General features: G+C 43.1%; 1 protein-coding gene across 2 annotated transcripts in view; it reads left to right on the top strand.

The window, feature by feature from the left end:
• PRPF18 (pre-mRNA processing factor 18) overlaps positions 1-25119 on the top strand; it is a 101830-nt gene that overhangs the window by 44434 nt on the left and 32277 nt on the right. For both annotated transcript variants that reach the window (XM_063448206.1, XM_063448205.1), the window contains 4 exons: positions 4155-4268; positions 6039-6185; positions 10474-10542; positions 14263-14403. In XM_063448206.1, coding sequence (XP_063304276.1) covers positions 4155-4268; positions 6039-6185; positions 10474-10542; positions 14263-14403 — 471 coding nt within the window. The remainder of the gene's footprint in view (positions 1-4154; positions 4269-6038; positions 6186-10473; positions 10543-14262; positions 14404-25119) is intronic.

The following is a 25119-nucleotide window of genomic DNA, read 5'->3' as shown; positions in this document are numbered from 1 at the left end:
AACGGCCCCCACGAAAACTGCACTACTTAAGCAAATCCAAACAAACTGGGAATATGAATCAATGGCTTATTGACAAATGGGGATAAAGGGGGCGACAGCAGAAGCGCGCTGCATATGGGATAGCTACTGGGAAAAGATTAAATTTACGGTAGACAGGGAAGAGTAGACACCAGAGAGGATGGGAGCACCGTGAGCTGGGTGCTATAAAGTGCTATAAAGTGCTGAAACGTGCTTTAGAGTGACCAAAGGACCTATGTGTTGAGGTCAAAACTGATCCTTCCCCCTCCCTCCACCGTCACCGTGTCACATGTCTGACTGGCATTCTAGACGGTAACCTGAAGTATTTACCTTATCGTGCTGATAATGCTGTGAAGTTATGATATATAACCCACTTGTACATAAGTTACACCCCGACCCCTTCCCCACACATCCCCCTCAACCCCCTCCCATTCACCACTGAGGTACAAAATACATCCGTAAGAAGTACCTCCAGGTGTGTACTTGCATGCTAACCAATGGAAGTCACAGAGGGTAAAGTACCTACGGGAGCCTCACAAACCGCAGCCGAGTACCTTAATTAAAGATACCCCATGGAGATGGGTGACACTCACGAACAGACAAGAAGGTTATGCAAGGGTACTCCCACCCCCCGCCCTTTTGGTTTGCACCCCCTTCCCCTGTCTTCCATGATATGAGCAATGTATACGTATAATGCGATGTACGAATTGTATATATATTTGTGATACGAATGTAACCAATCAGAATTTTACATTCCCTCCCCTTTCTCTTCTGTACCCCTGGAATACTTACGAAAATGCTTAAGAAAATAATAAAAATTGTCAAATTGAAAAAAAAAAAAAAAAAACAGTTTGACTACTTAACAAGGGGAGTGTTCCCTTTGTTATGGACAAAATACTTGAAAGATTAAAATGTCTTTTTTACTATTATACACTATTTATTACTATTTGTCACACATTCCCTAAAAGAATATCCTTGTAAGAGGGTCATAATTTCTTACAAATGTGTGCTCAGTAACTATTTACTCTGTAAATTCCTCCCATCCGGCTACCCTCCCCCCTTCCCATCGAGCAAGCCTCGTGTAACAAATTCCTGTGTTAAAAGAACAGCTTCCTTTACTAACTCCTCCCCCACTTCCTTTGTGCAAATTAACAGCTATGTGCCACGTGTAACAAAATGGAGAATCGCTGTTAAAGTAACTGTTTCCCCTTCAGCCCCTCTCTCTGTTCAGTAACTACTCACTCCCCCTCCCATCGTGTAACCAAGATGGAGCTGGAATGTGGGTGGGAGAACTCTGTAATGATATTACATCCTGTAGGGTGGGTTTAGACAAGACCCCTTAACCAATTGTTGAATGTATACTGTATGTTAACTGTGACTCTGTACATGATATATTTCTGCTTTAAAAAGGGAATTGCAGGGGGGCGGAGCCAAGCCGTTGAACTGACTGGCCGCATGTGGGAATAGCTCGGCACCAACAAGCCATAAAAACCGTGGTAAACGGGCCAAAAACCCTCAAATACGAACCCAAAACAAAACATCAGCAAGGCAAAGACATCATGGGTCGCAAGACCAAGAAATCTAAGCCAGACAACCCCAGCATGAGCAGAAATATAGGGGACCTCTGGCGTCAGGCCCAGAGAGCTGAAGAAGCCAAAATGGCCGCTAACGTGGACTTCGCCTCCGACATGTCAGAAGACTACTCGGACGAGGCAGCGGAGGAACAAGTGCTACCACTACAGGCCTCTAGGCCGCCACCTGCACCGCCAGACTCGGCCCCAGTCACAACGGCGATCCTGAAAGATCTGCTTGCGGGCCTACAACACACACACTACAGGCCGACGTGGCCCAAATCCGGCAAGACCTGAGAGGCCTGACAGGCCGTATGGCCACATTGGAACAAAATGCCAGCCTAAATGCGAAACACATAGCACAGCTGCAACAAACAGTGGGTGAGCTGACCCAACAGCAAGCGAAAATGGAGCAGAGACTCTCGGTGACTGAGGATCATAGGAGAAGCCTAAACCTCAAAGTCCGGGGGATCACCGAAAATACTACAGAAGCAGAACTGTCCCACCTAGTACGCCGACTGCTCCACGCGCTCCTACCACCCAAACAAGCGAAAGCGGTGGAGATCGAAGGAATGTTCCGCATACCTAAACCGGTCAAGGCCCCGGCGGATGCACCGCGAGACCTGATCATCCGGTTCCAGAAGAACAGAGATAAAACCGCAGTCCTTACAGCAGTGCGCAACCACTCCCCATACCCCTTCGAGAGCATGGCGCTGTCCTTCTACGCAGATCTATCGGGGAACACGCTTGCATGGCGCCGCTCTCTACAGCCTTTCACGGCCCTCCTGAGGGCAAACAACATCCCGTATAGATGGAGGGCACCACGCACACTGCAGGTACATTATGGCGATGCCGCACACCCAGTACATGACATACAGGGAGCAAGGGGACTACTGCCGGTGTTGGGACTCTCAGGGGTCTCAATGACTAACGGAGGATCGAGCGCTACCACCCACGCCTGGAACCCAGCTACTACCCGTCCATTTGTCCCACGAGAACCAGGAGGGGAACTCCAGACGCCGAACACCACCTGAGACAACTCGGACAGGTGGCAGAGACGCCCTGCCCTCCCCAACCTTTCTCTAACCAGCCGGTTACTATTGCCACGAACTACCTATTCGACAAGTAAATTTCGCAATTGACTTAACCTACCCTTTCCACCCCTGCCTCCTTTTACCTGAAGAAAACGAAGCAGCCGATGCCAGACACAGAAAATGGGTCTTAAGACTCTCACATCACACGGCTACATAGACTGAGTCATAGACTATTGCTTTGCTTATTTTAAGTTTTCTCTCACTCTGTTTCCTCTCCAAACGCCCAATTTAATTAAAAGGGACGCCACCATTTTGACATCCCACACTAAACGACGCCGACAGGCCAATAAATACACAGCCCTTCATATTCCCCCCCACACACACACTCAGGAGAACACGAGAGTATAATATATTTACCTACATAACGCCCGAGACATACGAGACAGTCCCGAGAGTTAGAGACACGCATACTCTCCTTGGCAGACCACACTTGTTCCATGTTTTATTTTTATTTTTAAAAATAAAGTCGAGACAAAGTTCAGCATATATTAGGTAGATACACCTGCGCTCCGCTCCACCATAAATCAACCTACGTCGAAGCAGGTGCATCTAACACCTATCCACCGACAGCATCCTCCAGACACAATCTAGATATCTTACCACCTTATTGCTGGCATGAATGGCACAAACGTTCATTCCCTGCACGTACCCTATTTGTCGAATGTTATGTCTACCACGCAGGGCTCCTAAATATCCTAACGCTTAACTGAGAATCATATGTCTCTATACTAAAATGTGCTTTTGTCTATCACACAATGTTATTGTTGCAATGTTTTTGACTATGTGGACCTGCTCTGTTGTCGTGAAATAAGCTGTCAATTCTGTAAATCCCAGCACAATAAAATACAGAGTGGACAGCTAAATCCTGAAATACTGAGCTAATAAGCCCATATATGTTAAAGTTGAAACTCCTCTTCAAAATTTAGCCTGTATCTATAAATCAAAAATGCACTACTGTTAAACGCCACTGTTTCATCTGTTTACTATACACATATACGCTGTTGTGGCATGTGTCGTTGCTAATGTACTCACCTGTGCAACAAAAATAAAGAATTAAAAAAAAAAAAAAGGTAATTGCAGCCCCTGCAATAAAGGCCACTCTGGAGTTCTTCATAAACCTGCAATGTGTCCGGTGTGATTTACCTCTAGAAGACATGCGCACAATCAATTTAGAAAGGAGTAGATAGACAAATAATCAAACGCTTGATTTGATCTACATCACCTTAGACCAAAACATTATTATAGTTTTGAAAGTAGAGACTACAGGTTAAATAGAAGTTAACTACTACTCCAGGGTTTTACATTTCTACTCGCACTCTAGCCATTGTCAAATGGGAATTTAGAATGTACCTATCTCATTCTGGTCTTCATGATGGTAAATAATGCCTTTTGATTTACTTATTTTTATCTATTTAGTTTCATGCTAAATATAGAGTGTAACCTAGTTGTTTATGGTATTTTATTTCTGTAGGTAATAAGGAGGTTAAGAGAGAGAGGTGAACCAATCAGACTCTTTGGTGAAACAGACTATGATTCATTTCAACGCCTGAGAAAAATCGAAATTCTTGCTCCTGAAGTCAACAAGGTATGTAATTTTTTATTTTATTTATTTATATAGTGAACGATATAATCTAAACTCTAGCACAGCAGTGCTACAAATTACATCCAGCTCAGTATACAAAGAAAATAAACAGCAACTGAATATCCAATTTGCGCATCGTCTTAATGTACACTAGTTTGAACATAGAGCGGATGAGAAAAGTTGGGGAAATAACAAGGAGGGGACAAGTCAGGTAGATTCCATACCGTTGTATAGCCAATTAATGTTTTAATTATTGTTTCAGATCGCATACCCTTGTTGAGGCTTGAGAGTCATTCTTTTGAAGGAGAGTTTAAGTCTGGGATTTGGTCACTGGATAAAAGTGACTTTATGGCTAGCTATATCCAGGCATTGAATATCTTCCTAATCAGCTATCTCAGGCAAACCATATGTATGATATTTGATTGACTCTACTGGAAGCAGATGCTATCACAACTTCCATTAAGTGGATGTTCTCCATTTTATTACAACTTTTCCCCAGAGACTTTGAAGAAGTGCATCTCCAATGGAAGTGTATCAGAGCTTTAGTCGCATAGTAATGTCCCCTGGATGTTGGGCAAAAGTAACATGCCCAGGAATTAACCCCTTAAGGACCAAACTTCTGGAATAAAATGGAATCATGACGTGTCAGACATGTCATGTGTCCTTAAGGGGTTAAAGGGACACTATAGTCACCAGAACAACTACAGCTTATTGAATTTGTTCTGGTGAGTAGAATCATTACCTTCAGGCTTTTTTATTGTAAACACTTTCCTTTCAGAGAAAATGCCGTGTTTACATTACAGCCTAGTGATAACTTCACTGGCCACTCCCCAGATAGCTGTTAGAGATCCTTCCTGTGTCATGGCTGCCTAAAATGCATCCAGACATTCAGTGTATCCTCCCTCTGCATGCAGACACTGAACTTTCCTCAAAGAGATTCATTGATTCAGTTCATCTCTATGAGGAGATTCTGATTGGCCAGGGCTGTGTTTGAATCATGCTGGCTCTGCCCCTGATCTGCCTCTTTGTCAGTCTCAGCCATCCTATGGGGAAGCATTGTGATTGGATCAGGCTATCACTTCTGCTGATGTCAGCAGGCAGTGGGCAGATCTAAAGGAAACAGGGACATTTAAGCAGCTGTAGACTTGAATACAGGTAAGATTTTACTATATTTTGGGAGGCATGAGGGGACCAGGGGGACTAGATGGTTGTTTTAACCCTATAGGGTCAGGAATACATGTTTGTGTTCCTGACCCTATAGTGCTGCTTTAATTGGATTCTAGAGAATATCTGAATGTACTTAATGTAATCAAATGTCTCAGCAGGGAGTTTTATATGCTTTAATAGAAACGTGTGTGGTGAACAAGCAGTGCTAAGTTCAGCTGGTTCATATCTTCAGTAAGGCGGGTGGGGTTGTCCCAGTACTGAGCTGTTCAGGGACAACCTCACCAGAAATATGTGTGTGTGTACATACAGCCCCCTTACATCACCAGCATTTGATAGGGCTATTTGGAGAAATGTGATGGAGATATGCGTGTGGTACAATCTTAAATGCTGGCTCTTCAGACATGAGAATGTTATCCTGGTCTCACTGTTGCAGAGTATTTTTGACCTTCAAAAATAGCAGTTAGGGAATGAGGATTTCGGACTCTGAACTGAAATCTCTCTAAAATGTTATCAAATAACATATACCATTTACATCTAAGCAGTAATGGTTACCTATTTTTTTGACATACAATAATATCCCTTGCCAACATTTTTTTATTCTCTTAGGGCTTAAGAAATGATTTGAAGGCTGCTCTGGATAAAATTGATCAACAATACCTAAATGAAATTGTTGGTGGCCAAGAGCCAAAGGAGGAAGATACACAGAACGATCTAAAAGTGCATGAAGAAAACACAACAATTGAAGAACTTGAGGTTTGTATACCAATATGCATATAGATGTATTCATCCACATATATATAGCAGCGTAATAAAGTGGCACACAGTCATTCCTTTAAACATTTGTGGTGTTACCTTTACAACGAACAAAGTAGAGGAATTGTTGCATATTTAATATATTTGTGTTATGCAGTTCATGCATTCTTATATAAAGTTTAATTCTATAACGTCACTATGGTATGTACATGGAAGTGCTCTTTAATGGCATTCTTCCATCTCATTAGGAAGGTGTCTCAATGGCTATATTGCACACAATATCTTTCCTCCCTGCTTTTTGTCTTAATGATCACGTCATAATTATACTTTTACTGTAATCCTTATAAAAGTAATCATATTTTGCCAGCAACCTTCATTCACTCTTGTATAAATGACAGTTGAGCTGTCACTTAGATACTACCTAAATCTCTAGCAGGATCTTGTGTATCTATCCCTGTGTAAACTCCATTCTAGGAGTATGTTTAACATTCTTTGCCCAAGGGATGTGCATTGACGTATAGCTGTTTCAGGTTGAATTGAATCTGTTATTAGAAAAAATAATTTGGTTCCATGCAGTGTTTGTAGGCTCCAGCTTTGCTATGGCATAGGCCATAAACTGGTCATTTCAACCCCATTAAAACAATGATTGCTTTATAATAGGACAATAGAACATTTTAACATTTCATACATTTGGAGGTTCCATAAACAAGCCTTTGTGAGCCATGTCTGACCCGTTCTACAACTCTGATCTAAACAATCACCCAAGTCATTAGGCCTTTACTGATGATAGTCCCAGAAGGTTTCACTAGTCCATGCATCAGTGCTACATACCAGAAACAGCTGTCGAGACTACTTTTGTGGTCAAGAAGACTAAATACGACTCTACTGGGGGAATTGCTTGCCAGAAATATTAAAACGTACATAACTTTCCAATTGTTAAACTGGATTAAATCTGTCCTAAAATCTTTAATTGAAGACTGTCTTTGAATGTTCTTTATGTTTGTGATTGTTCTGGCCTTTTTTATGCTTTATTTAAACATTTTCTGTATTAGAAGTGTGTACCCCTAGAGTCTAGTTTTACTAGCTCCAGTGAAGCTTGAATTAATTTGTATATCCTGATTCTAAAACCTGATACAAATAGCTAGGATAACATACCATGCAGTCACATTCCCAGAAGTTGTGCATCATGGAGCCATGAATCTTATTGCTTTAATAAGTTCCATAAAATCAGAATTAAAATGACAATAAAAACTCAGTAACTCATGCTGCCCATGTACTTAAATTACCCCTTCCTCTGCATATAATAGTGAAAGGTTTTATTTGCTCCAAGCTTTGCTTTGTTGCAAAATCCTACAATTCAGTTAGGGAATGATGATAGAATCACTGTTTCTCTATTCATGCTATATGGGGGTACCAACGATGTAAGTGTACGTAATATAGGCATTATATGTCAATATACATGACTAAATGTTCTTAAGCAACATCATAAGGCTTATTACTAAAATGTATCATGCTTGCTCACTGGTAATTGTGGAGAATTAAATGGAAATAAAATGAAATTGCAATTTATAATCTAAAACAAGCCAGCTGTAGATTTTGGCCATAGTAGCCTAAAATGTGCCATTTACTTTCTGTTCTCCATAATTCTGGGTTGAGAGAATAACGCTGAATGTAAATGTTACATATATGAATCTTCTATTTCATCTTTTAAACAGAACCCACTGACCAAAGAGTATTTTGCAGTTATGAATCTATCTTCCATTAGATGGAAAGCTATTGAGTATTTTTAATTAACATCTCACTAAAACTCCTGTTTGATTTATTTGTATACTCTTATTTGGCCTCTATTTACAGTACTATATCTGGCAAATCTCAATTTAAATGTAAACACAGAAACCCATTTTAGTTCCCACTTTGCAGAGATGCTGTGATATGATGGGACTTAAAAATCAGTCTTGGAGGGAACTGACTTCACAGCATATTTTCCATCAACATCTGGAAAGTGTACTTTGAATGGAGTCCAGAATGGCTGGAACAGGTGTTTAAAATGAGCAGTTTTCTAATATAACCACAATGTGTGATCTGAACCAGACTATGTGCATTCATTCTGCTGTTTAACTCTTCCAGTTGGCACAAAAGTTAGTCTTAGAACTACACAGGTTAATGTGGAACTCCCTTCCCTTCTTCGTAAGACTTTTACCCAGTCTCCACTAATTCATTTAACACAAAGCTTGCTCAGCTCAAAAAATATATATAATAAATGTTTGGAAATGGGTGTATTTGCCTGTGTTTATTATAAATTAATCTTAGATTGACATGGCGATGCGGTTATTGGACCTGGTGCTCATTATTCTTCCGTGATCAGCCATGAAATACTGCAAGCAGGCTGGCTATTTTTCTGTGCTTCTGTGACAGTCACAACTCTTGCCCACTGCTGCTTTTTCTGCTTTGATGCTTAGACAAGCTTCGCATCTTTCCAATGCCTTCCTTGTATACATCACCTCCTAAAAACTATTTGCCTTCCTTGTATAAACCACCTAAAAGAATTTGACCCTGTTGCTGCTGTACCCAAATGATCTGCAAATGACCAGGCTGTCTCTGCATGCTTTAATAGCAGGGACAGCTTCTGTGATCCCCTCGTTCTCTTGCACTTGGCATTAGGTGTGATAGGAGTATGATCTACTGAACTGAGGTTTGCTTATTGCAGATAACATTAAAGTCTGTATTGACTTTAATAGTTGCGAAAAAATGTATGTAATTTACGTGGAGTACAAGGAAATGTTGCGGTTAATGCTGCATATCACACCTTGAGATGGAGTACACTTGCCTTTTTTTCTCTCCATTCTGAATAAATTTCCTCAAATTGCATGGGCTGGTCCAGAAGGATTTATTCACTAAACAGTGAATTATAATGAACTAGAAACAAAATGAAAAAATTTTGACAAAAATAGCTGGGATGTCGCTATAAATTACGTGGAGAAATTTTACAAATGGGCTATTTTTGCTTAAAGGGAAACTCCAGTGCCAGGAAAACAATCCGTTTTCCTGGCACTGGAGGTACCCTCTCCCTCCCACCCCCCAATCCCTGGTTACTGAAGGGGTGAAAACCCCTTCAGTCACTTACCTGAGGCAGCGATTATGTCCCTCGTCTCTGTCTCCTCCTCCGCGCCGCTCCTGCCTCTGATTCCGTCGGCCGAGACTGATCCCGCCCACCGGCCGGGGAGACCTAATGCGCATGCGCGGCAATGCCGCGCATGCACATTAGCGCTCCCCATAGGAAAGCATTGAAAAATATTTTCAATGCTTTCCTATGGGGAAATGAGCGACGCTGGAGGTCCTCACACAGCGTGAGGACGTCCAGCGACGCTCTAGCAAGGAAAATCCTTGCTAGAAATCAGGAAGTGACCTCTAGTGGCTGTCTTGTAGACAGCCACTAGAGGAGGAGTTAACCCTGCAAGGTAATTATTGCAGTTTATAAAAAACTGCAATAATTACACTTGCAGGGTTAGGAGTAGTGGGAGTTGGCACCCAGACCACTCCAATGAGCAGAAGTGGTCTGGGTGCCTGGGGTGTCCCTTTAAATTTTTAAAGGAACACTATAGTCACCTAAATTAATTTAGCTAAATAAAGCAGCTTTAGTGTATAGATCATTCCCCTGCAATTTCACTGCTCAATTCACTGTCATTTAGGAGTTAAATCACTGTGTTTCTGTTTATGCAGCCCTAGCCACACCTCCCCTGGCTATGATTGACAGAGCCTGCATGAAAAAAAAACTGGTTTCACTTTCAAACAGATTTAATTTACCTTAAATAATTGTATCTTAATCTCTAAATTGAACTTTAATCACATACAGGAGGCTCTTGCAGGGTCTAGCAAGCTATTAGCATAGCAGGGGATAAGAAAATCTTAATGAAACAGAACTTACAATAAAGAAAGCCTAAATAGGGCTCTCTTGACAGGAAGTGTTTATGGAAGGCTGTGCAAGTCACATGCAGGGAGGTGTGACTAGGGTTCATAAACAAAGGGATTTAACTCCTAAATGGCAGAGGATTGAGCAGTGAGGCTGCAGGGGCATGTTCTATACACCAAAACTGCTTCATTAAGCTAAAGTTGTTCAGGTAACTATAGTGTCCCTTTAAATCTGATTTTTAATCATCAGTTTTCTGTTTAGCAAATATACATCCAAGTTTATACTCAGTCCGTTACTGTTCAAATCTTGTTTATTTCCTGCATGTCCGTTTTTTCATGTTTCAGTTTCGTTTTACTAATATATAGCTTTCTATTGCAGGCTTTGGGAGAGTGTCTTGGACAAGGTGATGACAATAATGATATGGATATTATAAACAAAGTGCTAAAGGTATGGCATTTATTATTCTACTAATTCAGAATCCTGGCAAATATGAGATTTTATTTAATTTGAAAACCAATTTTATTTAACCCCTTTACAACAATGGAACATGCCAAGTGGGCTTTAGGACCTTAGCATGGCATGGCACATATTCTAACAATCTTGTCCCCTTCTCCCACTGCATACTTACCAGGCATGATCCATCTTAAGGTATTGTCTGGCAACCAAGGCAGTCCCCCTGGATTCATTCGCCGCATTCAGAGTTTCGTGATTGTTGGTGACAGCCAGTCACCCCAATCACAGATACAATGTCATAGCCAATGATTTCAAACTGATCAGTGTGATCAGTACAATATTACGGTTATGTTTTTTGGGGGTCAGGTTTCTTTTCTTTCTTTTTTTGGGGGGGGGAGAGAGAAAAGGTCACCTTTTGCATCATGGTTCATTATGATACTGTGGAAGAGGCTTACTCTATCTTAACGTGTTAATTTTTCAAGGAGAGATCTGACTTTCATTCTGGGGTTAGAAAAGCTTGTTTTGTGAAAGTGCTTCAAACTGTTTTTTTGTTTTGCCTTCTTTTGGATCAGCATGTTTACCTGGGGGAGAGATGGCAGCAGAATGCCTGATGGAAGAAGGCAGGCTGGTGGGGGCAGTGTTATGCCCTGTACCTTGGGTCCTGTTATTCATGTGGATAATATTTTGGCACATACTATCTACCTAGAGATTGTTGCAGACCACATAACCCCTTCATGGCAATGGTGCTCCCTGAAGGCAGTAGCCTATTTCAGCATGAACATGCACCCTGACACTGTAAACATTGTTCAGGAACATGACACAAAGAGTTCAAGGTCCTACCTTGACCTGCAAATTTCCCAGATCTCAATCCAATTGAGCACCTGTGTGATGTTCTGAAAAAACAAATCTGATCCACGGTGGCCTTTCATCACAAGTTGCATGACTTGACTGAGTTCTTGATACCACAGTACGTTTTCAGAGGTTTTGTGGAGTCCATGCCTTGAAAAATCAAAGCTTCTTTTTTGGCAGCACGAAAGGGGACCTTCACAATATTAGGCAGATAATTTAAATGTTGTGGCTGATCAATGTATATAACAATGTAATCAGAAAGTAACACATTTGATCTAATTGATAGTGATACTATTACAGCCTCTGATAAAGAAAGAGTGGGGCTTCTAGTGATGATTCTCCCATACTACCACCTTCTGCAAGAAGTTATATGGAATGGAATCAGTGTTTGATGCAAATTGGGTTCCAACAAATGTAACCACCCTTGAAATACCCCCATTTATGCACTCCTGGCATTACAACAAGCATTGAAATTTGTGAGCCAATAAAATATTCCAAACTTTTTTCATGACCAGCATCTTGTTTGAACATACGGCTACTAAAACCAGCCAGTATCTGTCAGCTAATCATTGTTTACACCAACCTAAAAAAAACACCTGGCACTGCACTGACCTGACAGAGCTGAAAACGTATTGGCAACTGACCCTAGTAATAGGTATAAGAGAGAAGAAAAAAATGCAATAGGTCCTACTGGCACAAGTACCCGATCCTTGCTACTCTTTTTCCAGGGATTATGAGCTATATAATTACAAAAAAAAAGCGCGCTAAATTAATCTGTAAATATAAAAAACAAATGTTATTTGAGGACTCCTCATTAACATTCTTCCAGGACCTATCAAAAGCTACCCTCTTGTGGCGCAAAACCTATGGACCGCTCAGCACACAACTACGTTCGGCGAATATAGCTTGCAGGTGGGGCGCAAACTGAACTTTGGAGATAACCCATAAAGGAACCACACATGTTCTAACTTCAGTGGAGGAAGCAACACCCCTCCTAGACACCCTGGGACTTTCTAACCCCACGAACGCGACACAGAACAGACCTCGGACGAGGGCCTGGAACCCTGAGAACACCACCCCGTTTGAACCGGGACACAGCGGATCACAACAACCGGTGCCGTGAAGGGTGGGAATTGACACCACGAGCCCTACCAACATAATAGTGGCATACCTTCCATGCTCTGACTTTAATGTTTACTTTACGTTTTAGTTGGTTATTCATTTTTGTTTTTATTTTCTCTTTTTTCAACACCACAACAACCAGCACAACCTGTGCCCAAACACTTGGCGTCAAGAATTTTTTTGAAGTAGTGGAGACTGGGTGAGTATCTAACGGAAGAGGGAAGCGAGTTCCACAGGAATGGTGCAGCCCTTGAGAAATCTTGAAGACGAGCATCAGAGGTGGGAGTACGGACAGAAGATAGACGTAAGTCTTCAGCAGATCGTAAGGGCCTAGACGGGACATACTTGTGTATAAGGGAGGATAGATAGGTGGGAGCAGCATTATGGAGAGATTTGAAAGCAAGAACCAGAATTTTAAATTGAGCTCTATATTTTATAGGAAGCCAATGTAGGGACTGACAGAAGGGTGAGGCATGGGAGTAGCGGGCGGACAGGATGATGAGCCTCGCTGCCGTATTCATTATGGGCTGTAATGGCGCAAGTTGGGAGCACGTAAGACCACTGAGAAGCGGATTACAGTAGTCAAGGCGAGAAAGGACAGTGGAATGGACCAACACCTTAGTCGCATCTGGCGTTAAGTAGGGGCAGATGCGCGCAATGTTTTTGAGATGGAAATGAAAGGATTTGGCAATATATTGAACATGAGGCTTGAAGGAGAGGTCAGAGTCAAAGAGAACAGCTAGGCAGCGAGCCTGCGTGGTGGAGCTGATGGTAACACCGTTGACTTGGAGGTAGACGGACACAGGAGTAACAACACTTGAGGGAGGAAAGACCAGAATTTCAGTTTTGGTCAAGTTGAGTTTAAGGAAGTGGGCAGCCATCCAGTTAGAAATAACAGAGAGGCAGTCAGATACACTAGTCAAGAGGAACGGGGAGAGATCAGGAGAGGACAGGTAGATTTGTGTGTCATCTGCATAGAAATGATATTGGAAGCCAAAGGAGCTAATGAGTTTACCAAGGGAGGCAGTATAGATGGAGAACAGTAAGGGACCAAGGACTGGACCTTTGGGGACACCAACAGAGAGGAGTTGGGGAGAAGAAGCAGAGCAAGAGAAAGAAACACTGAAAGAGCGCTGGGAGAGGTAGGAGGAGAACCAGGAGAGAGCAATATCTTGTAGACTAATAAAGGTTTTTACTATATTTATTGGCATGTAGGCTACTTATTTAACCCAAGTTGTACCTATTCCTAGATATTCACTTCCATTTGGAGTGAACACCTTGGATATTGTCTTCATTCCTTTTACTAATTTTAGTAATTAGGGTTATCCAATGTTTATCTAGTACAACTAGGTGACCTCTTTTTTGACTAGGAGACATAGTCATAGGCCTTCCCCGACTTATGGTTTTAGTTGGTAGGAGACACCCTGACCTGTCCGTTGGTCAATATCCCTACTATATGATGCATTTTTCTTCAGTGATTGGAACCAGCCCAGACTGCCATTTTGTCTGTTTTATATTGCATGCTTTTAAAGGTGTATAATTTATTGTGCCTGTTGATCCATTGATGCATCTTATTTTGCAGGTTTTACTAATACAAGTTCTTTCTGACAACTATAAAAATGCTTCTCATCATTGTTTTTAAAGTAGTAGTGGTAATACACATGTCTGACCATTGTCTGAAAACGACACTTGCTGATTTGCCCACTAGGTGGCCTGTTGCTTAAAATCCTTATTTCCATTTAGTTCCTTCTAGGTGTATGGGCTAAGGACCTGAATGCAAGAGAAGATTACGTGAAACGTAGTGTGCATGGTAAACTAGCAAGTGCCACCCAGAAACAAACTGAATCCTACCTGAAACCATTGTTCCGGAAACTACGGAAAAAGGTATTCACATGCTTACACAGCTTTCCGCAGCCTGTAATGTAAAGGAGCTCTCGCACCCTTCTACAGTTCATATGACCAAGGCCTTCCTTTCACATTTTTACATTCTAGGTCAGCCATAGATTACCTTGGCATGCAGATATTTGTGAATTACATTTCCGTTCATGCTCAGTCAGACTCAAACTGTTTCTAAGCATCCTAGAACGGTAGTTCAGACATCAGAGGTGACTAATATGTTCTAAATTTTAGGTAAAAAACAGTTATCAATATTCTGTTGGAAATTTGTCTCAAACACTAACCACTTTATTTCATGGCAAAATGAGATTTTGATGCCATTTAAGGTATGATCCAGTGTTCACATTGTAAAGAATACAGGAGAAAACGTAGATTCACAAAGATTTTGTGAAAACAATGTAATCCAGGCACTTAGGGTCTTAATAAAGCAGCTGATTTATTGGAAAAACACAGCAAAAACAATGTTTCGATCCCCAATGGAATTGTTGTCAAGCTAGATACTTCAACAAAGATTTTGTGTCACCTGGCATCTTTGTTGAAGCATCTCCTGTCTAAATCATTTCCTCATATAACCTCCTACATGCAGTCACAGATTCTTCGATTTACATTCACCTTTTTTTAACCAGTGTTGATGTCTAATGAATTATTGCAATTTCATAGCAGGTAGAGATTCAACTTCTGTAAACTAGATGTTTTTTGTCTCAAGATATTTACCACAATCCTATGCATGGTATTCAGTAAAATAAACAGTAAAAAACAGTGTTGTGTATGAAGCCTTGAATAAGTCGTAACTTTTCCATTTTAGTATAAACTGCGCAACAGCCATAGGCATTTTGTTATTTGGGTTGTAAAATGAAATGATGCAGAGAAAACCAAAAAAAAGACTAAATAGTTTTCTGCTTAAAGGGCAGTTTTTTTACCTTAACCCATTACTTTAACTCAGTGCCCATGTTAAGTTGGTGACCAGGAGATGGTTTGAGGCTGTCAAGCTGGTCAGTGGTATAATTCGATATCCCAAGGCTCCAATTTGTTTTAAAATGGCCTGACAATCATGGAGAGTTGTTTTGCACGAGCTCCCGCACCATACTGACCATTTAAGCCTATTGCAGGGCAATCGTTAAAGACATTTGTGACTAACTCTGTCCTCATGCCAGGGGCCATGCAGTTTTATAATCAGCAACCCGATGGGAACATACTTATCCCCTGCTGGACCTTGCGGCTTGGTGCGCACCGGGTGGGAGAGATGGCTGCTCTCCTATCCCAGCAGTGCTCAGAAGAAATCAGCAGTGTGCACAAGCCCCGTTACCCCCGCTTTCTCCCCTGGACCGGTGGGGGGTTATCCCGGTCCACTCTTGGGAGGCTGCCCTGGAGTAGTCGGGGCTCAAGATGAAGCCACAGGGGCAATAGAGACCGGACGACTCACCCAAGATGGCGGACAACATGCGTTCCAGTAGGTCCAGCGACGATCCCACTGGCCAAATTGGGAGTGCCAGAGGGCTATTTGGGCAATTTGGGCGGCTTGGTAGTAAAAGTGTAAGTGAGGTAGTCCTCCTCCCGGTTTGGGTCGATAAAGTATGTTACGAGATTCTCTATGTCTTTTATCCTGCCAAATGAACTGGTCTATGGCCCTCTGTAGGGGGACCAGATCTTGTCTCGAGATGGGGAGAGGTAGGGCTTGGAACAGGAATAAAATGTGAGGGAGGATGTTCATTTTTACGGAATGTATTCTTCCAATCCAGGAAAGGGGTTTGTCTGCCCAGGTTTCCATATCCAATATGAGTGCGCTGATCATGGTTGTGTAATTCAGTCGATGTAATTGAGAGAGGTCCGCCGGTAGTTTGATACCTAGGTATATGAGAGATGTAGGTGAGATATGGATGTGGTAGTCTGTTCTAATTTGGGTGATGTCCGTCGCTTGGAGGGTTATGGGGAGCGCACTAGATTTGCCCATGTTGACTTTATATCCAGAGATAGTGCTATATGTTGTGAGGAGTGGGATCAATGCTCGCATGGATGTGACTGGGTCAGTTAAGGTGAGAAGCACGTCATCGTCCTATCCGGAGACCAGGAATTCCTGGTCTCCCACCCTCACACCATAGATCAAGGGATGTTCTCTTATCGCCTGTAGCAGTGGCTCGAGGGTCAGGACGAAAAGTAAGGGAGAGAGAGAGAGCCGTCTGCCCGGTATAAAACCTACTTGGTCTGCGTGGATTAAGTGCATTAAAAATGGGTTTAGTCTCTCGGCGAGTATTATGGCGAAGAGTTTGACATCATGGTTAATGAGGGAAATGGGTCGGTATGCTTCTGGTAAAGTATGGTCTTTACCCGGTTTTGGGATTAGGACTATATTGGCTTGCGTCATGTCCCGGTCGCGGGTACTCCCAGTCATTATGTCTCGGAAGAGGGTCTCCAGGTGTGGAAGCAATTCTTCGCAAAGTACTTTATAGTAGCTTCCTTCAAAACTGTCCTGACCTGGGGCTGTGTTATTCTTTAGGGTTGAGATGGCTGCATTTATTTAGTCTGTGGAAATAGGTGCAGACAGATCTGTTATGGCTGAGGTGTACAATTTGGGTAACTTCAAGCGAATAAGGAACTCTGTTATATTCATGAGTGGAATGCCATCTGGTGCGTTGTCTAGGGGAGAGTGATTATATAAGGGTTTCAAAAAGGATGTAAATACCTGAACTATGTAGTTTGGGGAGGTTTTCAGCGTATCGTCTGGAGCTTTGATAGAGGTTATGTGTGGGTGACTGGGTGTAGGCCGCAGCGTACAGGCCAGTAACGTATCAATTTTGTTGGATTTATCGTAATATGTCCTCTTGGACCATATTAATTAGTGGGCTGTGTCATGGATGAGAAGCTCCCAGATGGAGGAGTAGGTGGGTGAGTTGTTGGGTTAACGTTTCTTTTTATGCGTCACTATTTTGATAAGGGAACCCCGTATCACGGCTTTGTGGGCTTTCCATACTGTCTTCATAGGTACACCTGGTGTCTGGTTTTCACAAAAATAGGTGGTTATCTGCGTGCGAATGTTGTCTATAACCCCAGGGTCTTTCAGGAGAGAGGTGGTCAACCTCAATGTCCATGGGGTGGGGGTGTGCAGTCCGCTAAAGTATATTGTGATGTCCGCGTGGTCGGACCACGCTATGGAACCAATTTCCGTTCTCGGGGCTTTTTGTGAAGTCTCATGAGGAGTCCGGGTGCCCCCTCCCAGTACAGAGCGATTTCCGAGGGCTTTAGAGTAAGTCCCCAGTACCTTATTGCCACACACTGGATCTACGCATGGGTCCAGGCATGTGGGGTGGAAGCAGGTGTCAGTGAGTAAGTCTGATGGCGTGAACCGGTGGTTTATCGTTGTCACTCTGTGTGTACCAATCTCTTGGCAAGGTCGGCAAGGCTGTAGCTGTATTAGTCGGCAAAGTGAGGTTCTCCGGCGCTTTGATACCCAGGGCTTGAAGAAAGCGTGTTGGGCTGGCGCCAGGTAGGAGGATGTTGGACCTGCCGTTCTTGAATACGAGGAGTTTGAACGGATGGCCCCAAGCATATTGCAGAGTGTTGGCTCTGAGAAGTTCAGTGACTGGTTTCCACTCTCTCCTGCGTTCGAGAGTGATGTGGGCGAGATCTTGGAAGAAGGTTGCTCAGGTAGGCCATGTATACGGCGGTTATTGCGGCGTGACCTGTTCACTAAGTCCTCTAAGGCCGTTTCGGTTGCTTCCAGCTGGGAGGTGATCTGGGTGACATTGTGTGCGACTAAGGTGGTATCCATGCATTGTTCCAGGGCTGCTGTTCTTGTGCTTAGTGAGTGGATCTATGCAGACACTGCTCTGGAGCTGCTCTCGATTTCCCGAGCTAGGTAGGTCTTGACGGCCGTCAATACCGATAAGATATGGGAGGTCTCGGAGGTAGTGCTGTCTCGTGGTGGTAAGGCCTCTGACCCTGTATGGGGAATCAGGAGCGTGCAGGCTGGAATCGCCGCCATCTTGCGCTTCAGGGCGCACCGTTGTAACCGATTTAGGTGTTTTGGGGGCGGGCTTACGAGGATTGTGTCTGTCTATCTCGCCTCAGGGCTTGTAAGGCAGGTATGGATTTGTGGGATTTGCGCTGATATTTGCTTTTAGCTAGGGGGCCGGTGAGGAGCTTGATTCCCGGTCATGCCACGCCCCCAGGGATTTAATTTATAATTAGTGGGGTAATAGCTGCTTGATCCAAGGAGATATCTGACTGCTATTTTGTGGTCAAGAAGTAATTTTTTCCTAGTTTGTTGCAAAATTGGAAGCGCTTTAGACTGGGTTTTTTGCCTTCTTTTGGATCAACAGTAAAAATATGTGAGGAAGGCTGAACTTGATGGACACAAGTTTCTTTTCAGCTAAGTAACTATGTAACTCCCCCCCAAATGTTGTAGAACAGGCACAGTATCAGGATTGCCTCAACTCATTCTTGGCAAACATAGACATGCCTAGGGTGACTGAGAGGGAGGCAGACCTACTGAACGCACCCATCTCCCAAGAGGAAGTAGACCTGGTCTGTTACGTGACAGAATCAAAACAGCCCTCCCTGGCCCTCTCCCTGGATGCCGAGAAAGATTTTGATTGAGTCCAATGACCGTTCCCAGGGATTCCCTGGGTCATTTATAACTGCCATCAAAGCCTTATACACAGATCTAAAAGCACAGACCATCATAACAGGGGCCCCCAAACCCATCAAACCCCTTTCTGGTTGAGCAATGGGACGCTACAGGGGTGTCCCCTATCACCACTCCTCTTTGTGATCTACCTAGAGCCGCTACTACACTCCTTCAGCACTGACCCACAAATACAGGGGGTACAGATCATGAATCAGGAATTCAAAGTGTCAGCATATGCCGACGACGTGTTACTGACGATTACCGACCCAATACACTCCATGGCCAGATTAGAAACACTTCTACACGACTATGGGGACATCTCGAAATACAAGGTAAATCTCACCAAGTCGATAGCAATGCCCTTTCACATGCCCGACCAGGAAGTGACGCTCATCAGACAGATCCACCACATCAAAACTAGCACAGACGCACTCACATACCTAGGAGTACAACTTACACCAGACCCCAACGCGTTATTCAGGTACAATTACACTCCACTGTTCATAACACTGAAGAATGACCTAGAAAAATGGACAAATAAACCCATAACATGGCTGGGGTGGCTACATTCAGTTAAGGTGAATGTCCTGCCCAGACTGCTGTTCCTCTTCCAATCTATACAGGTCAGGTCAGTGCAGGTCATGAGGGGAGACCTCGCTGACATACAGAGAGCTATAGATACATTTATCTGGCAAAGGAAAGGACCCAGAATAGCCTGCACCATACTTTATGTGCCAAAATGGAGGGGTGGGCAGGGATATTTTTAATATCTTGCAGCACAATTGTCCCAAATTGCACATTGGCACTGCCCCTTGGAGCAAAGAACGTGGGTGAACATTGAATCACTCCGGACTGGCACGACCTACCACAATTCTACATATGGGCTCCCTGGGAACACAGGGTTATCCTCAGGACAGCCTGTTCCTCGATTCTCAACTCCATTAGCATTTGGGATCAAGTGGCACAGAAATATAGTCTTACCAATACTCCCTCGCTCATGACCCGGTACTAAGAAACAGAGCGTTCCTGCCAGGCCTGAGAGCCAGGGACTTCAAGGGAATTGAGGCCGTGGGAGTACAAAGTTATGTACATCTATACGTTAACGACGAGGTAGTAACATATGAACACAGGGACTTTGCACGGGCCGCAGTAGCAAACAGACTAACCTTTTTTGAAAAAAATTACTTTATTAAGGAGAAACATTGGAGGGAACTGACTGGCAAGACATCTCTGAGGTCTGTGCAAGGACATCCATTGTACAGCGCTACGGAATCTGATGGCGCTATATAAATAATATGTACCTCCCTACATGAACAGGCATACAAAACGCTCTTTAGGTGGTACACAACCCCTGTCAAACAATGCCACATGAAAATAAGGACGAACACTTGCTGTCGCCTATGTGGAGAGAAAGGTAGCTATATACATATGTGGTTTCACTGTCCCAAAGTCAGGGATTTCTGGCATGGGGTGGTAGATCTGGGCTCAATAATACTACAGAGACTGCTAACATTAGATCCATGGGCCTGCCTTCTGTCCAAACCCTACAGAGGAACTAGCTAAACCAGAGCAAAGATTATTGAACATGCTCTATCTGGCAGCCCGCAGAGCACTAGCCCAGCATTGGATAGAAACTGAGACTCCCCAGCTAGTAGGGATGCACCAAAAATGAAAATTCTGGGCCAAAACCGAAAATTCAGGATGCCCTTGGCCGAAAACCGAAAATGACTTTTTTTCCCCAAATGATTTTAAAAGTTTTTTTTCTATAATTGTATTAATATTAGACTTTTTAATGAATTTAATGAATCTAATATGAAAAACTTCCCTTCTCCCTTCTCTTTTAGTGGTTCCCCCTACCCCAGTGTTCCTTTTCTCTTCCCTGTACCCCACCCCCTTAACCCCTTAAGGACCAAACTTCTGGAATAAAATGGAATCATGACGTGTCACACACGTCATGTGTCCTTAAGGGGTTAATGTTCCTCTCTCCTCCACTCCTTTTTTTTTTTGTGTTTTCTTCCTCCCTCCTCCCCAGTCCCATAGTGTTCTTTTCTCTCCCCCCTCCCCTGTCCCATAGTTATCTCTTATTTGTTGCATTTCCTCACTTCTAACAGTATTTGATTCGTTTTATACTTGTCTAGTTCATGTTGAACAAACAACTGTAAAACCTCGACAGATGGCAAACCTGTCCGATTTAACGAACACCTTGCTGTATGTATATTGTCACTTGGCTTTTGCACAAACCGTACGATATTGTATTGCTGCTACTCTATCGATGCATAAAAAAAGAATAAAAAAAAAAATCGTGGGGTATATCCCGGTCCCCACTTCTCACAAGATGGCTGCCGCTTACAAGGCTGCACCTCCTCATGCCCCATTGCTACAGGTCTCTCTGGAGGTGTGGCTCAACCAGGCCTTCTCACTACTCTGGTCACAATCCTGGGCTAAGCTATGATGACTGACCACAAGAACCGAAGAACGACAAGCCACGTATTCGCACGCTTCGATTCTAAACTATATAATTTACACCCGAATGAAAATACACACAACCCAGATGATGAGAGTATCTCTCGATATCTATCCCAAGTCCATTTACCACAGCTTACCTGAACCCAGATAGAGGAGCTCCAACACCCTATAACACTCAAAGAGGTTCTAGCTGCTATTAAAGATTTACCCCCAGCCAAGTCCCCAGGAGCAGATGGCCTTACGAACGCCTATTATAAGACCTATGCAGAAGTACTAGCTCCCCATTTGCTGAAGGTATACCTTGAGGCCACCACCTCATTCTCACTTCCACCTGAGATGCTCCTAGCCACAATTATTACAATTCCCAAACCTGATAAATTCGCTGATGACTGTAAGAATTTCCGTCCAAATTATATGCGAAAATCTTGGCGAAGAGACTGAGTCCAATACTACCGAACCTGATAGCTAGTGATTAAACAGGGTTTATTAGGGGGAGACAGGGATCAGATAATACCCGTAAACATTCACTCCTAGCACTAGATGCAGAAACGGCGTTTGACCGCCTCGGTTGGGCCTTCCTGAAACACCCCCTGACGAAATATGGATTCCCCATCAGGTCGTAACACAAATCTTTGCCCTGTACTCTGCTCCCACGACTCGAGTCATGCAGGCTCGGTTCCTCTCTGACCCCTTCAAGATCACAAACTGGACTAGACAAGGGTGCCCACTGTCCCGCCTACTTTTTGTGCTGGCATTGGAGCCCCTGCTCGCTGAAATTAGAGATCACCCTAGCAGGCTGTCATGTCTATCCTCCGTGAACAATATCCCCTTGACTGGAGGAAAGATAACCTTACCTAGGCCTACTCTTCACCAAAAATGCTACGGAATTATATACAGGGAACCTTTTAAGGGTCTGGAATGAGTGCAAACAAAATCTCAAGCGCTTGGCACCGTTATACCTGACATGGACGGAAAGGATTGTGGCATTCAAGATGACCATCCTGCCCAAGTTGCAATATGTGTTCTGTACCCTACCTATTACAGTCCCTAACATGTTTTTCAAAATAGTCTGAAGAGACACAAATAGCTTTATATGGGCAGGATCCAGACCGAGAGTAGCTAGGAGGGTATTCCTGGCGCCCATGAAAGCGGGTGGCCTGGGGATCTCTGACATAAAAGCCTACTATCACGCTTCTATCTTGTCCTCACTCTTATTCCACTTCCTTAAAGAAACGCCACCTCAATTGGTGGACATGGAGAGGTACCTCTTAAAGCCATTCAAGTTCCCCAGCATAATGTGGCTGCCTAAACCACATAGACCACCCCTGCCCACATCTTCTAACCTAATAGCACTAAGCCTGTAGATGTGGGACATACACAGATCTGCACCTTTCACACCAAACCATGGCAAGATAAGAAGCTGACACACTTACACCATATTCATCCTCAAGAGAAACTACGGATTTGGGACTAAACATTCCTCCGCAACAATGGAATGCTCTTTTTCTGGACACCGGCCGACTGATTAAATCCGCCACTCTGTTGTAACCACCTGTTGGAGATTTGGACTAGAAGAAGGGACAGTTCACCACATATGGTGGCAATGTCCATCCCTTAAACCTTTTTGGATCTCTGTCCAAAACCTCCTTGAAAACACGACCGAACTCAAAATACCCCTTAACCCACAGATCTATGTACCCATGCTTCTCCCGTAAGGGATAGCCAAATTTAAACGGAAACTCATTTACCATATCCTACTGTCAGTCTATAAATTAATAGCCAGAGCATGGAAGTCCACACAATGCCAGTCTATGTCTGTCTATGCTAGCCTCTGATATAGAAGACTAACATACTTACGAACGTAACTTTAGTAAACTGTCTCCCTCAGCCCAGACAACCATTGCAGCATGGAAGCCTGGGACGCATGGAGATCGGTCCACTCTGTACACCAGAGTACCACTAATGTACAATATACGCTATCCATGTCATAACAATGTATTTGCCATTGCCACCTTTATTGTCAGAAATGTTGAAAGGTCTCTTCCTAGAATCTGTTAATCAATACCGCAGAACATGAATAGGTGATACCCACAAAGTACTATGTACTATTTGTCTGCTGCACCTTCCCCTCCGTCCTTGCCTTTTTTTTGTACCCGTCCCCCCTCTATTTATTTGTTTCTTTGACTAAAAGATAAAACAATTAAATAAAAAAAAAAAAAAAAAGAACTTAAGAACAAGTACGCTCCAGAAAGAGAACCTGGGATCCTGTTGCAGTCACCGTGCGCGGCTGGACATGTTGGATGGGCGCATTTGATCATCTTGAAGTCTGGGCCTGGCGGAGCAACTTTGATTGCTGCAGGGCTCTGGGACTCATACCTTACCGTAAGAGATAGTGAAGTGTAGTGAATAGGCTGATCTCCAACATTAATTTCTATAGCAGAGTTTTGTTTTGTCTAATTTAAATATGTCTCTCCATATGCATTGGGCAGCAGTGTAATCCTATTTTTTCTGTGGTCATAGTACCCAGTGGCTCATTTAAGTTTACTGGTTAATCTTATTCTTGCTTGTTCACTAATGAGTCTGTATGCTCTACTCCACTAGCAATTGGTGCCAATATAATGCTTTGTTTTCATGTAGTTATATGTCTGACACCATTGCATGTCTCATATGTGCTATACTCAATCGATTTATAATGCTAGTTTTATACCAGACAGTTTTCGTCTTATCTAACCTAAGCTTGAAGTTTGTGTTTGGATATCTGATACTGCATTTATGTTCTTTTCTCTTTGATTTCCTAAAAATGTGCTAGTACATGCCATGCTGTAACAATATGCCAACATGTGTCTTATTGAAGCATGCCTTTGCAAGCCGATGTGTACTCTTTTGCACTGAAGATAATAAAGATTGACAAACTTTTTTTTTTTTTACAAAAATAGCACCCTGTATTGCTTGCTCCACATTATTTGTGAATGCCAGTTTACCATGTGCAGAGATAAGTAAATTGTGCGCCATATTTAATCTTAAAACGACACTGTCACCGTCTGGGGACTTTGCGAATTCTGCAAACACCCCCCCATGGTAACATTGCAGATGGGGACAGGTAAAGGTGAGTTTTACTTATCTAAACCTGACCCTCATGGGTGCTGCCATCTTCTCTTTATGGGTCCTCTTCAGCTGAAGCGCCAGGAGCCGAGTCACTGTTGCTCTCTCGCTCACGTGCAAGAGTACAGCTTTGAGGTCTATGGATGATACAAAGAGAGCGCAGGATCCTCTATAGACAGCCAATTCCCTGCAGCCATTGCTGGTAATGACTGGGGTGAATTTACAGAGAAAAGGTACAGGTACACCAATAGCTTCAGGCAAGTTTATTGGAACACTGCAACGTTCCAACCCAGAATCGGGTCTTTGTCAAGACTGGGGGGGGGGGGGGATTGACACATATAAACGATGGTCCCTACTTTATCTCAGTATATCTCTTGACTGGGTTGGAATTTTGGTGAAGATTCAATCTTTACGAAATACTAATTTTTTGGGGAGGGTTGACCGTGCCGTTTTAAAAACTATTGTTCTCACTGTGCCTCTTGAAATAAATTAAATCATTGTTCAAATTTTGG

This window comes from Pelobates fuscus, chromosome 3 (assembly GCF_036172605.1).
Source record: "Pelobates fuscus isolate aPelFus1 chromosome 3, aPelFus1.pri, whole genome shotgun sequence".
In the NCBI taxonomy this organism is placed as follows: Eukaryota; Metazoa; Chordata; class Amphibia; order Anura; family Pelobatidae; genus Pelobates; species Pelobates fuscus.
The sequence above is the reverse complement of the archived record's forward strand: the minus strand, read 5'-3'. Positions and strand labels throughout refer to the sequence as shown.